This window comes from Mesocricetus auratus, unplaced genomic scaffold (assembly GCF_017639785.1).
Source record: "Mesocricetus auratus isolate SY011 unplaced genomic scaffold, BCM_Maur_2.0 Super-Scaffold_100003, whole genome shotgun sequence".
Lineage (NCBI taxonomy): Eukaryota > Metazoa > Chordata > Mammalia > Rodentia > Cricetidae > Mesocricetus > Mesocricetus auratus.
Genome location: NW_024429188.1, coordinates 76066966 through 76081322, shown reverse-complemented (window position 1 = coordinate 76081322; position 14357 = coordinate 76066966). Strand labels below are relative to the sequence as shown.

Here is a 14357-nt window from a genome sequence, read left to right as displayed (position 1 = left end):
TTCCTATTCACCCTCCTAGACTCCCAGTATGCACTCCTGTTCATAACTCCAATTGTAACGATCCTTTCCTTGGTTTGCACTAATATCATTAATATTTACATGCATTTTCCTACCCTATGATTTCATACCTTTAACAACCTAATTGTTATGCCTGGCCTCTTTGCCTGATTCCTTCCTAACACACAATACAAAGCTGCAGATCTATTTTACTTTACTAATACTGTAAGAATGGGGAATGTGGTTAAGAATCAGCTTGCAGAGATTTCTTTGTACTCCTATGCCTTCTTTTTTTTCATTCTCATAATAAAATATTTAGAGTATTAGGGAAGTTTCTGTCCTAGTCTCTAAAAACTCCATCATGATGCCAAGTATCAGAGGATCAATTTTATTACAAACACTTTCAATTTTAAAAAAATCCACTCTATGTTTTGACAAATTTAAAAATATAGTCATACACCTCACTGCCTGGGAGAAAAACAATGGTCTCTCCCTGGGGTAGCCAACTCTCAAAGTTAATAAAGGCCCAACCAAAGTATGCCTTTTAATACCTAAATTAACCAAGCAATAACAGTCCTTCTCTCTGACACTTACACCCCTGGAGGAAATATTCCTCTGCCTTAGTCATCCTAGAGCCAGGTAGCAGAAAAGTGCCTATAGTATAGTGAATCACAAAACTGTTGAAAGTAAACAACCCAGAACTTTTCAACCTCCCTCCCTTGCTTTTCTTATGGAAACTCCAGTAAAATTCTGAACCTAAGAACAAGCCTAGCTTGGCTCACACCGTTAGTCCCAGCACTCAGAGGTGAAGGGAGGTGGATGTCTGTGAGTTCAAGACCAGTCTGAACCTAAGAGCTCATTTCTTCCTGTCTTCTGCCTGGTGACAATTTTAACATCTGCCCTAGGTGGTCTGGCATTGCTTGGCATTGTAACAGGGTCTCCTTTTCTAAGGGAGATTTTTTTAAAGATTTATTTTGATGCTGGAGAAATGTCTCAATGATTAAGATCACTTGGTAAACTCTTCCAGGGGATCCAAGTTCAATTCCTAGCACCCAAGTCTAGTGGCTAACAGGTTCCTGTACTAAAGATTTATTTTATGTGAATCAGTGTTTGTCTTGCATGTATGTGCACGCACCATTTGTGTGATTTCAGAGGAGAAAGAGGGCATCAGATTCCCTGGAACTAGGGTTACAGAAGGTTGTGAGATAAATGCCACATGGTTGCTGGCAACCAAAACCTGAATCCAGGTTCTTTGTATGAGTAACAAATACTCTTAACTGCTGAGCCATCTTTCCAGCCTCAAACATGAAAATTTAAAGGGTGACTGTCTAAATTGGGGGAATATTTGGAATTAATTGATCAAGTACACAGCTTATCAAATACACAAATACTGAATATAAGTGGTCAAGATATAAAAAGTTACTGGCTGTGGTGGCACACACCTTTAATCCCAGCACTCAGGAGGCAGAGGCAGGTGGATCTCTTTGAGTTTGAGGCCCAGCCTGGTCTACAGAGTGAATTCCAGGACATCCAGGGCTATTACACAGAGAAAGCCTGTCTCAAAACAACAACAATAAGAAAACAAAAAAGAGTGACTATCATTGTTTTGAATGAATATAATTTTTATGTGTGTTTCTCTAACTAGTCTCTTTAACTTATGCCACCACCCAGTCTTCCTGAAGGCCACAGTCTCATACTGGTACCAAAAATGGAACATGAACTGCCTTCTGAGTTCTGGCTTCCAGGAACATGTTAGGGGGACCCCAGAGGAATCCTCAAATCCATACCTGCAACCAAAGCACACCATACCCCACATTGCTATACCCACACACACTTGTGGTTTGCAGGCAGGAATAAAATGGTTATGCATATGTCTAATTGTTGGTTTCCCACCTTTATCCTACTCTTATATAATCCTGGGGTTACTGTCTAAACAGGGAAGGAAGTTTTCTAGAACACACATTTTCCTGGTCTGACCTGGTCTACACTTGTTTTGTCATTTCTTAAGGTAGCAGGTAGCCACGTCTAGTCTCATGGGGCTTTCAGAGTCAGGCCTAATACTTTGGTTACAGGGCACCTCCGGTCTCAAAGACGTGTGAACAAAGTGAAGTAATGCATTAAGTATTTTCCTGAGCCTCTTCTCTGTTTCCTCTTGTGGCCACCACTGACTGATCATCTCTAAAAGAATTAAAAACTGAATGTGCTACCAAAGAACGCTTGGGAAGGTATTAAGGCTATGCACAAAACATCGAGACAAACTTCTATTAATGTCCAATGAGGCTTTCTATTGTTCTTGTCTATGCCCTGTCCTTTCCCCTTCTCTCATCTTCTGCTATAGCCGTCTATAAGTTTCTTTAAACAGAAATTCTTTATTAGGATAATTACGTCAGTTTACAATCTAATTTAAAATGTTTTATTAGAAAATGTGCTAAGCTACATAAAATAATTCAGAATCCTACCATATGGAACTTACTCTGTAGACCAGGCTGGCCTCAGATTCACAGGGATCTGTCTGTATCTGCCACTAGAGTCCTAGGATTAAAGGCATGTGCCACTACTGCCTGGCTCTCTTGTTCTTTATATGCATCATACTTAATGCTTTTGTTTACTCTGTGTGTGTGTGTGTACCCATTATCAAATTATGGCAATAACTTTGGATATTTTAAACAATTTAAATGTGTTCATAGTGTCATTGTTGGTTCTTTAAATTTTATGAGCCCATTCATGGATATAAATAAATCTGTCCTAACCAGAAATTGGTGGCTCATGCCTGTAATTCCAGTACTCTGGAGGCAGACAAAGAGGTTTTTTAAAAAGAATGAAAGACAGAAGGAAAGAAAGAGGGGAAGGGGTCCACATTAAAAGCCAAAATTCTTCCAATAATCCTTTATGGTTTAATCTTCTATAATTTCATAAACTGATTGTGAATGGAGCTGTTCAGGACCCTTACATTTCTTTTTTTTTCTTTTTTTTTTTTTTTTTGGTTTTTACGAGACAGGGTTTCTCTGTATTGTTTCGGAGGCTATCGGTCCAGCCCGGCCTCGAACTCACAGAGATCCGCCTGCCTCTGCCTCCCGAGAAGGCTTTATTCTTGCTCCATTCTACCCACCCCTGACTCTCTACAAAGTGATGAGTTTGGCATGTACGTCAAGGAGATAAAACATACATAGATCCCAGGCTCCCTGCACTCACATGAGGTTACTATAAGTGGGACCTGTACATGCTGCCTTTGTAGCCCAAAGCCCCAGTATTCAAGGGGCACACAGGATTATCTTCATTGACTCAGTCCAAATGCTAATATAGCAACCTCCAAGAATATACTCCCTTATTTGAGAGATTGGACCTACGTGATTAGTAAGGTATCAAGGAAACAACAGAGCACACTATCAAGGCAAAGAGACCAAGGTCCTATAATTCCCATACCCAGTAACCTAAAACATTTCAGTAGGCTCCACTTCTTAAAAATTTTTATCATTTCCCATGTATGTCTTTTAGGTTCTTTCCTGTTTCCCAGACTCTCTTTCAGTGGAAGTGCAGACTGGCACTCTCCTGATCCATGTTTAAAATCCATATATGAGTGAGTACATACCATGTTTGTCTTTTTGTGACACGGCGAGGGGTGAGGGGAAGGGGGGCCTGGGAAATAGAGAGGGGGAGAAGTGGAAGAGAGAGTAGGATGTGGAGGAACAGGAAGGTCGACTGGGGGGGTAGGATGGGGGAAGAGGGAATCATAGGTTAGAAGACAGACCAGGCACCACTGTGACCTCTAGTGATCTAAACGGATGACACCAATTGACAAGCTAAGCAATAGTGTAGAGACCACCTCGAATGCCCATTCCTGATAGTGAACTTGATGTCTATAACCATCCTGGAGCCTTCATCCAGTGACTGATGGAAGCAGAGGCAAACACCCACAGTTAAATACTGACCTGAACCCAAGGAACCCAGCGACAGAGAGAGAGGAGCGAAGAGCAAATTGGCAAAGAATGGGCTGGCAAAACCAGCAGAGACAGCTGATCTGAACAGGGGAGAACTCTTGGACCTCAGACTGACAGTTGGGAGGCCAGCATGGGACCGATCCAGACCCCCTGAATGCCAGAGTCAATGAGGAGGCCTGGACTACCTATGGGGTGCTGAGCAGTGGGTCAGTGTTTATCCCTCGAATACTAACAGACATCGTGTGTCCATAACACAAAGAGGGTTGCTCTCTCAGCCTGGACTCTTAGGGGAGTGCCTGGACCCTAACTTGAATGAAATGACAGACTCTAGATATCCCCTATGGGGAAGGAATTGGCAATAGGGTGGGAGGCTGGGGGGAAGGGGAGTGTGGGAGGAGGGGAGGGAGAGGGAACTGGGATTGACATGTAAAACAAGCTAATTAAAACAAAAAGTTAAAAAAATTATCATTTCCCAATAGCATCACAGATTAAGGATTAAACCTTAAACACACAGGCCTTTGTTATATATTTCAAATTCAAATTATAGCAGCAGAGTGGAAAGTGCAGTTAAGAACTCAAATAACATTACAAAGGAAGTGAAGCCAGTCATAGCTAAAAGGAACTCCTTTGATGACAGTTTTGGCTCAGCTTAAGCTGCACTATAGAAGGACTGCTGTTGCTCACTTTCATAACTCCCTAGGAACCTGGGAAAAGGATTCTGTCTGTCAGGAAGAGCCACTTCCTTATTGCCACTTGCATATGGTGAATGCCTAAGCCACTGGGCTTCAAGCCCCCTTCCCCAGCCCATAAACTTCCAGGCTGTTCCAGTTCACAGGATCCACTACTCCTACCCTGCAGCTGTCAGTTTTTCTTTGTAAGCAAGGGAGGTTTTTTTCTGCTCCTGCTCTTTTCTCTGCCCTTGCCAGTCTGTCCTATCCTCTCTGCTCCATAGAGAGAGCCATGAATGCTTTGGACTTTCCCAAAGTCCTCTATTTTCTCTCTCTCATATCTATAATAAAAACCTTCTCTCTACCCATGGATTGGTGACTTTGGTGAATGGAGTTTCTGCCCCCTTACTGATATTGCCTAGATTTTATATTTTCTGGTTACTAAAAGATAGGTTTCAGTTTAAACAAAAGGAGAAAAATGTCAGAGGTTCTAAAAAGTACCCCCGTGTCTACAGATACCAAAGAATGCTAAAGAAGAGACACCTAAAAAAAGGGACATCTACACATCTACACAACAGCCAGACCATTAGCAATTATTTCAAGCACCTCCTAAGAAAAGAATACAGTCTACTTGGCTTAGATGATACAAATAAGTACACATGTAATCTGAAACTTTTAGAATTTCATTTTCTATGGGGTGAGGAGATGATCATGCATGCTGCTACATAACGTGCAGAATGCTATTGAGACTAATAATCAGGAATCTGGGTAGCCTTAACTAGATGTAGAATCCAGATTCCTACTTAAAATACATGACCCTTATCATTTCCAATCCTTTATTGTTCAGCTATTTCACTCCTTTTCGTTAAGCAGGCTTTTAAAGCAGATTTCTTCTCTTAAATTTCCTTTTTATTTCAGAAAAAGTTCAGAACCTGTAAAAATGTATGTAGAATATTATAGCCATGTGTTCATTATCCAATCTAAAAACTCACTTATAAAAATAATTGAATTTCACTGTGCATGTCCCCAGATGAATTTTAGGTTTTATTCCACAAATGTTAACCATTGTCTTTAATATGGTATTTAACTTCTCCATAATCCTTTCTGAATGCTGTTTGTACATGTATATAAATATTTGTACATATATATATACATATACATATATATACACATAGAAGGATGCAAACAGCATTCAGAAAGAATTATGAAGATAAATACCATATTAGGGAAATGTACACACACACACACACCTTTCACCATAAACAAAGATATTGTTTTACATTTCCCCAGTTTTTTCCTTTATCTGTGTTTCAGGACCATCACCCAATCTTTGCACCTTTGTGACAGGGAAAGATATTGTAAATGTTTCTCCATCTTGTATTCTTGCTGAGGTTACTTTAGGTTTAAATAGAATTTGATTTCCTTGGTGGAGAATCCCATGGAAAATTACCCAACTCTGTTCAAGAAAACCAAGATCAAGACACCCCAGATAACTTAGCTTCTGTAAACTGCCTGTTTGTGCAGAACCTCCCCCCTCTAGCTGACTGCCTATCTTAGCTTCTGTTAAACTGCTTGCTTGTGCAGAACCCTCTCCAGATAACTGCTTATCTCAACTTCTGTTGAACTACGTGCTTTTGCAATGTTCCTCTGACCCGAGCTGCAAAATAAGATACCAGGTGGTGTCTTTTGCCTTTAAAAACTTCTCTAAATGCTGGGGCTATACTTGGGTCCCATATACCTCACCTTAATCCCAGCTGATTGGAATTAAGACTTTCAATTTGGTATAAACTGTGTCTCGGTAGCTATCATCTGGTGGGCTCACCATCACACCTTAATGAGTTCAATGATGTTCTTCACAGAGATATGGTGCAGGGGCAACTGTTAGAATCCATGGATGTGACCTAAGAATATTTACATATATAATATTATGATGAAGTAATACCGGACAAAGCTGGACCCTTAATCCACTGCCTGAAACCCTGATAAAGAACAGACCTAGAAACAGAGACCCAAAGGGGGGAAAACATGTGGATAGAGAAAAATATTTGAATTATACATTTGCAACTCAATGATTGCCAAAAATTGATGTCAACCTCCAGAAGCCAGCAGAGATGAAAGGCCAGGATTCCCCATCAGAATTTCCAGAAGGGAGCCAAGTGGTGGTGGTCCACGCCTTTAATCCCAGCACTTGGGAGGCAGAGGCAGGCGGATCTCTGTGAGTTCAAGGCCGGACTGGTCCAATAGCCTCCAAAACAATACAGAGAAACCCTGTCTCATAAAACCAAAAAAAAAAAAGAATTTCCAGAAGGAATGATGCTGCTAACAAGTTCATTGCATACTTACAACTGTCAGAACTGTGAGTGAACAAACTTCTATTGTTTGAAGCTACCCTGGTCATGACTTCCTTATGGCTGCTGTGGGAAATGAGCACAGCCTTTCAGCAGGGCTGTGTTTGATGGTGACAAGCCATTCTACCAGCAAAGGAAGAGGTGGTGGATTGACCTGCGTGCCTTATGGCAGCAAGGAAGCAAAAGAACAAGAAGCAGTCAAAGTCCTGCTATCTCCTTCAAGGGCACATCCCTAAAGTACTAACATTTTTCCAAAAAGTTCTCCACCTCCATGTACTAAAGGTCCCATCACCTCCCAAAGAGGGTAACAAAACAAAGGTCAAGGCCTTCAACATCCGGACCATTGGCTGACATTCAGATCACAAACTTAGCACCTACTGAGCTAAGGAAGGCTGGTTCTACAGTCTTTCCCCCTATATTAGTAAACCAGTGGTGCCCTGCAGTTCAAGTGCTCAGAGCTCTTAGAGAACTCAGGAAAGCCTTTTATTTTGAGACAGTGTTTCTCTCTGTATTGTTTTGGAGCCTGTCCTGGAACTCACTCTGTACACCAGGTTGGCCTCCAACTCACAGAGATTCACCTGCTCTGCCTGCAGAGTGCTGGGATTAAAGGCATGTGCCACCCTGACTGAAGGTCTGCCTTAAGGATCTCAGATTCAGTAAGTCTGGAGTAGAGTCTGAGAATATGCATTCCCAGCAAATTTCCAGCTACTGCTGCTGTTTCACAGCTACCCATTGGTATTATTTACTATCCCAGTAATCTTGGTGCTTTTCTTTTTCAAGAGGAGGCAAAACCAAAAAGATAAAAAAAATTGCTATGAAACCACTGTAGTCAATGCTAGTCAAACTTTTATTTTTAACATGAAGAAATGTAGTCCTTTATATCTATAAAGGACCCTGTGTAATCAGATGTCTGTTGGTGACATGAACAAATCAATTTTCTAGACTACTAAAAATGAGAAAACTAATGAAAACCGTTTCTTCTTCCTCCGTCCATTTCTGTCTTCTGGGCTTTGCAACTGCAGGAGGAAAGAAGAGACAAACAACATTTGTATTTTCTTAAAAGGCACTACTGACTTTCTTGCCAATTCTGTGTATTGCCATTGTCTCTCAACAAGGAAAACCTAAAACACTTCCCTGCTATGTTTCCCAAAGTGATCTTTAGTTATCAGAATGCTCATAATCTGATTTTATCAGCTTTACTATCCTAACATCAACCATTGTAAAGGCCTGTTTTTTTCTTTCTCTTTAACTGATTCTCAGAGCACAAAACTTTGTATGTTTATATACCAATCCTATCCATTCCCTTAGCCTCCCAGCTACTCAGTTTTCATCTCTTAAAAAAACCTCATTTACTTTTTTATTAAAAAATTAAAATTTTAAATAATAATTAAATTTGAAAAAGATTTTAATGATTTTCTAAATAGATATTTTCTTCTCATTAAAACCAGGGGTCTAGAAATGGGAATATTCAGAAAGACAAAAAGAGACAAACATGAACACAGAAAATACAGTGCCAGATTCCCAATTCAGCCAAAACAAAATCTACTTTTTTGGGGTTTAATGTCATTTGAATTATTATTAATCAAAACTAGGCTGATAATTTACAAATGAATCATGAGATGTGATTTCACAGGAAACAATCTTTTCCAACTTGCATCAGCACTGTAAGAACAGGCACCATAAGAATAATACAGTATTTCTGTGGCCATACAAAGCAGGTAGAATTTCTCTTTATGGTCTGTTACTATTAAGTCTGACAACTTCCCATCTGTAGCAAGTAATCTCATAGTTAGTCTAAAGGACATGTATCTAGAAAGAACTGAATCCTTCTTAACAAGTGTACATATTATGGGTGTTAATTTGTTTTAGTTTAATATTAAATCAATTTAATATTTATTTCATGTAATGTTTGATTTAATAATATGAAATTTTAAAGCATGTTTTGACTACCAAGGATATTATTGAAAACAGGAAGCTTTTAGTCAGAGGGCTATGTTAGGAAAGGTTAGCTAGAGAAGCCAGTACCTGCATTCCTAAGGCTGGGAGCCCTCTGCAGAATCCGGGTCCTTTTTAGACTCTCCTTCCAGTTCTCCAGTTTCATCTTCTTCGTTTTCCTTTGAATCTTCTTCATCAGCACTTTTGCACTCACATTCGGTTGGTTCTTCAGAGTCTACTGGCAGAGACACCAGGAAAGTAGGCTCACGGAAGAAATAAAGCAGTTTACACTTAACTTCATCCTTCCGTGATTTATAGTCAGGAACGACTGGAGAATATAAACGTGAGAAAAAGAAAGTATTTTAGCAACATTTCTATGTTCCTGACATATCTTCAGTCTAAAAAATCTGCATGGTGACAATTTATTTCTGTATATATATATATAGCTTCTTATTCATAATCCATGGGACAGAAGGGTGTCAAAATCTTCGATCTGTTTGTATTTGCTCTATTTCTTAGCAGAACATCAGCAACAAATTGCTAATTTGTCCTAAAAACAAACCACTGGCCCCTAGTTTTCAGACTCTACCATTGCCCAACTAGGTTGGGCAAAGCTCTGAGCTTGGCGTGCATTTGAGAAAGCTGTGCCAACACAGGCAAAAGAAGCAGCAAGGACCAAGGACTTCACTAGCACTTTGTCATTTCTTGTTCCCTAGACTACACTAGTCCTAGTCATCTGGATTTCAGTCATCCTCAAATACCTGGCCTCATTCTGCATTCAGCCTCTTCTGCCTATAGTGCCTTTGCAATTTGACTCAGTTCCTTGCCTTCCCACTGGGATCTCCTTTTAAAGGCAAAGGGGTTAGGGGCAAAGAGAAAGGTGAAAGAGGAAATGGAGGGGCCTTGGAGAGGAGACAGGCTGGGGAGGGGAGCAGGGGGAAGGTTGAGGTGGAAAGGAAGGGAGAGGAGGGGGAGGTGAGGAAGAAGAGGAGGAGAAGGGGAAAAGGTAGAGAGGGAATGGAAAGGGGAGTGCATGAAGATAGACTGGACAGGAAAAGGCAAAGAAAGGGGTGGGGAAAAGGGAAGGGGAGGGGACAGGGAAGGATGCAGATGAGAAAGGAACATGAGCAGGAGAGAAGGAAACAGAAGGGAAATGGGAGACAGAAAGGAAGGAGGAGAGAGATGGGAAGAGGGGTCAGATAATGGCAGAAAGTGGGGTGAGGGAAAGGAGGAGAGGAGACATAGAGAAAGAAGCAGGAAGTAGGTGAAGGAATCAGGTAGAGGAAGAAGGAGGGAGAGGGAATGGATATGGGAAGCAGGGAGCTGGAAGAGCCAAAAAGGGGAAAGGGAGGGGAGAGGAAACAGAAGAGGGGGAAGAGACAGGAAGGGGGACCGGGGAGGGAGGAGATGATTGATGGACAGGGAAAGGGGATGGAACGATGAAGGCAGAGGTGAAAGAAGGGGGAAGGGTGGGGGGATAAGGAGAGGGAAGGAAGAGGTGAAGGGGAGCAGACAGTGGAAGAGGAGAGGAGCAAAGAGAAGGAGAAGCAGGAAGTGGGAACACAGGTGAAGAGGAAAGCAGGGAGGGCATCAGGGAAGGGGAGAAGCGGGAAGAAAGGGAAGGAAACAGGGGTGAAGGATGGAGGAAAGGAGAGGAGAGGCAGCAAAATGGAGGCATAAGAAAGAGGTAGTGTCAGTAACGGGGGAGCAGGCATGGAACCACGGAGAAGACAGGAGGGTGGGAGGAAGGGGTGAAGGCCAGGGGAGAGACAGGAGGTAGAGAGCAGGAAGGGAGAAGATGGGGGAGGGATAGGAAGCAGGAAAGGAGGAGGGGGTGAGAGACTGGGGTGGGGAAAGAGAGAAAGTGCAGAGACAGGAAGGGAGCACGAGGAGGGTGCGGTGTAAGGAAGGGAACAGGGAGAGTAAAGGGAGGGGATGGATTGACAGAGGATAGAGGGAGGGAGGACGCTGAAAAGGAAAGAGACAGGGCAGTGGGATGGTGAGGAAATCAGGGTAGTAGAGAGGTAAAGGGGGATGGGAAAGACAAAGAGAGGAGGTAGGAGGGAAGCAGACAGGGGTAGAGAAGCTGAGGGGAGTGGAGGGAAGATGAGCAGCTGGGGCAGGGAGGGAGAGGGGTCATAGAACAGAAAGGTGTCCAAAGGGGAGAGGGATGGGAGTCAGGAGAAACAGGCATGGAAAGGGGGAAAGACAGAGCAAAGGAGTGAAAAGGAGACCACAGAGGGGATGGGAGGCAGCCAGAAGGAAAGGGAAGAAATAAGGAGCAGGGAAGGGATGGAGAAGGAGATGAAAGGCACAAAAAAGGGGTCAAGAGATGGGTTCAGGTATGGAAAGGGGAGGGGTAGCAGGCAGGAGGAGCAGGGCTGGGTGTTGGCAAGGAAAGGGGCCCAAAAGGGAACAGGGAGGCTGCTAGGTGCTGAGTATGAATGGGGAAAAATGGGGAGCAGGGTGGGTGCTGGGGAGGAAAGGGGCAAAAGGCAAGGAAGTAGGGTAGGGTTGCTGGTAGAGGAAGGGGGAAAAGGGGAGCAGGGAGGGTGCTGGGTACTGGAGAGGAAAGCGTAAGGAGCAGAGCATGAGGGGATTGGTGACTGTGGAAGTTTGGGGGCAAAAGAGGAGCAGTTAGGGTGATGATTGCTGGTGAGGAAAAGGGCAAAAGGGGACCAGGGAGCGGGATGGTAGCTTGGGTAGGAAAGGGTCAAAAAGAGGAAAAGCAAGAGGGATGAGTGCTGGGGAGGAAGGGGTCAAAAGGGGAGCAGGGAGGGTGCTTTACTGGGAAAGGGAAGGGAGTAAGGGAAGGAAAAAGGACAGAAAGAGAGAGAAAGACAGAGACAGACAGAAAGACAGAGCTCTGTCTCCCCAGAGAAACAGCAGAGAGAGAGCAACAGTGGGTGGAGCTTGTGTCTTCAAGGGGCCTGTATACCTGCTACAGACAGAGTCAGGGTCCTGCCAGCCAGGGATGGTGTACTCTGCCAAGTGCCCAAGGGGTGGGGTCATGTTTCCTGGATGATAATAAACATAGCAAAAGTTGAGAAGGAAGGGGAGCTGGGAAAAGGGTATAAAAAGGGAAACAGGAATGGGGAACTGGGAGAGAAAGGAGGATAAAATGAGGCACAGGGAGGAAGAGAGGAGCAGGCAGAGGAGACACACAAAAGGGGAGCAGGAGCTGGGAAGGAATAGCAGCAGGGAGAAAAAAGTAAAACGGGAGTAGGGTGGGGGAGGGAGCTGGAGAGGAATGAAGAAAAAAGGGGTACATGGAGGCGGATGGGAACAAGGAGTGGAAATTTGCAAAATGGCAAACAGGGACAGAAAGCAGTGCAGGGAGACAAAAGGTCAAAAGAGGGGAGTTGGAGGGGAGAAGATGAGGAATGGAAGGAGGGGTGGTAGGAGAGTGCTAAGAACAGGTCCCAGAAGAGACTAGCAAGGAGGAGGGGATGAGAGACAGGAGCCTTGCTGAGGAGTGAGACCCACTATAAGATGGTCTTTACTACAGAAGAGGCTAAGAATACACCCACCCTGAATCGAGAGTAAGTGTAGGGAAAAGGGACCAACCAAAGAAACACACCCTGAGCAGAGCCAAAGAAACACACTTTGTCCCTGAAACCAGAGAAATGCACCCTGACCTGAAACCACTGCAAAAGAAACACACTTTGTCCCTGGAATCTGAGTCAGTGAAAGAAATGTGCCCTGGCCCTAAAATTGGAGCCAAAAGGCTAAAAAAGGACCAGAGAAAGAAACACACTTTGACCCTGAAACCAGAGCCAAATCTGACCCTAATCCTGTGTAAAAAAAGTAACAAATCCCGGAGCAGAGCTCTAGCCAATCTGAGCTCAGCACTGAAACAGTACCAATTCCTACCCTAGAAAAACTTCCCCGCCCCCAAGAATCCCTATATAAACCCTGTGTATGTTCAGCTTGGCTGGTTCAATAAACCCCTTTGGATGAGCTTTGGGTGAAGATCTTCTTTTGTGGCAGCCAGGGAGCAGAGGCCACCCTAGGAAGAGCAGAGCAAGCAGAGGCTACCCTGGGCAGAGCAGAGCAGAGCTAGCAGGGCTGTAACACTTGCCTGGGGAAGCCTTCCCTTGATGGAGCAGAGTTGTTACATTCCGCTCCCCTGCTGCTTCCCCTGCTCCCCCCTCCCTGCTCCCTCCCCCCCACGCTCCCCCCTCCCCACGCTCCCAGAGCAGAGCCGATATACTGGGAAGCCTTTCCCTGAGGCAAGGCTGTAAGCATCTAAGTTTACTGCAACCTGTGGTGGTCCTTGGCTCCCGAGCTCCAGGATACCTTTCCACCTGAGCTGTGTAATACTCAGTATTCTGTGACTCCCGAGTGCCAGAATACCTGACCCACTCCTGTTCAATCCTGTCCCAACCCATCCCGAAACGTGGGTAACTTACAGGTACAGGTTTTCAAGTCAATGAGGCAGGCAGCCCCTTTTCCCTCTCTGGTGCGAATCTCATCCTCTGCCCGGTTCTCTGCTTTCGCCATCTGGTTCGGTAGTTCTTCCTGGTTCTCATCCTCAAAGTCCTCAAACTCGAAGTCTTCCATGTATTCATCTTCCTCATCGATAACGGGCATACTCGGGGTTTGCTTAGCTATCCAGGTCACATCTCTCTCGAACTCCTCCTGCTCGTCTTCCTCCTCCTCCTCCTCTTCCTCCTCAAAAAAGGCGTTTGAAATCAACTGAAACGCCAGAAACCCTGCTATGGCAGCAACGACGAGCAGACATTCCAGAAACATCCGAATATCTTCCAGGGAGTACTGGCCCAATGAATGGCATCCATTTCCATAATCTTCGCCATCTGAACCAAAATGGCCCTGGTCTGGTTTCTTGTTATCAGACATGGCGCGAGACACGCCAGTCAGAAGCTTTCCTAAGCGAAGACAGCAGTGAGTCACAAGATGGCGGCTCGCTTCTTATATCTACGCAGGGCTCCAATGACACATTGCATTCTGGGAGAAGTGAAGGAGGGGCCTTCCACGGGGAGGGCGGAGTGAACCGGGACTACTTTCTCACATAAAAGAGTACAAAGCAGGAAATCAAAGGATATGCTAGAGCTGTGGGCAGAACTTGCATAGGTTCCTACTATGGCTCGTGTTCCTCCTACCATGGCTCGTGTTCCTCCTACCATGGTTCGTGTTCCTCCGCAAAATGTTATGCTTGTGGGTGAGAAATGAGCATCCGCAAGTCTAGCCTACCCAATGAGTCATCTGTTTCTAGGGGCTTAAGGTTCTTTCCATTCTCCCATGGCAACAGAACTGCTGTATATTGTTTCCGTATACCAGATTCTTTTGTATAGACACTGGCCTATCTCCCCAAGTCCTCTAAGGACAGTTGTAGTGGGAGGGTCACAAGCTTTTTTTGTTTTTGTTTTTGTTTTTGTTTTCCGAGACAGGGTTTCTCTGTATTGTTTTGGAGGCTGTAGGTCCAGCCTGGCCTCGAACTCACAGAGATC

At 44.1% G+C, this 14357-nt stretch overlaps 1 protein-coding gene and 1 long non-coding RNA gene across 2 annotated transcripts in view; one reads left to right on the top strand and one right to left on the bottom strand.

Moving 5' to 3' along the window:
* LOC121140019 overlaps window positions 1–14357 on the top strand; it is a 194345-nt gene that overhangs the window by 14398 nt on the left and 165590 nt on the right. The gene's annotated exons all lie outside the window — the stretch shown is intronic.
* Window positions 7792–13852, bottom strand: LOC101828649 (tumor rejection antigen P815A-like). Its single transcript, XM_005076770.3, has 3 exons — window positions 13299–13852; window positions 8977–9214; window positions 7792–7967 (listed from the first exon to the last, which is right to left on the bottom strand). Exons 1-2 carry the CDS (start codon window positions 13744–13746, stop codon window positions 8985–8987), a joined length of 678 nt encoding a protein of 225 aa, XP_005076827.1. The 5' UTR covers window positions 13747–13852; the 3' UTR covers window positions 7792–7967; window positions 8977–8984.

Excerpts from the sequence above, each read along its gene's own strand:
- LOC101828649 (XM_005076770.3), bottom strand. The coding sequence starts at position 13,746 with ATGTCTGATAACAAGAAACCAGACCAGGGCCATTTTGGTTCAGATGGC. Across the intron at positions 9,215-13,298 it reads TGACTTGAAAACCTGTACCT|TCGTTCCTGACTATAAATCA; the intron begins GTAAGTTACCCA and ends TATATTCTCCAG.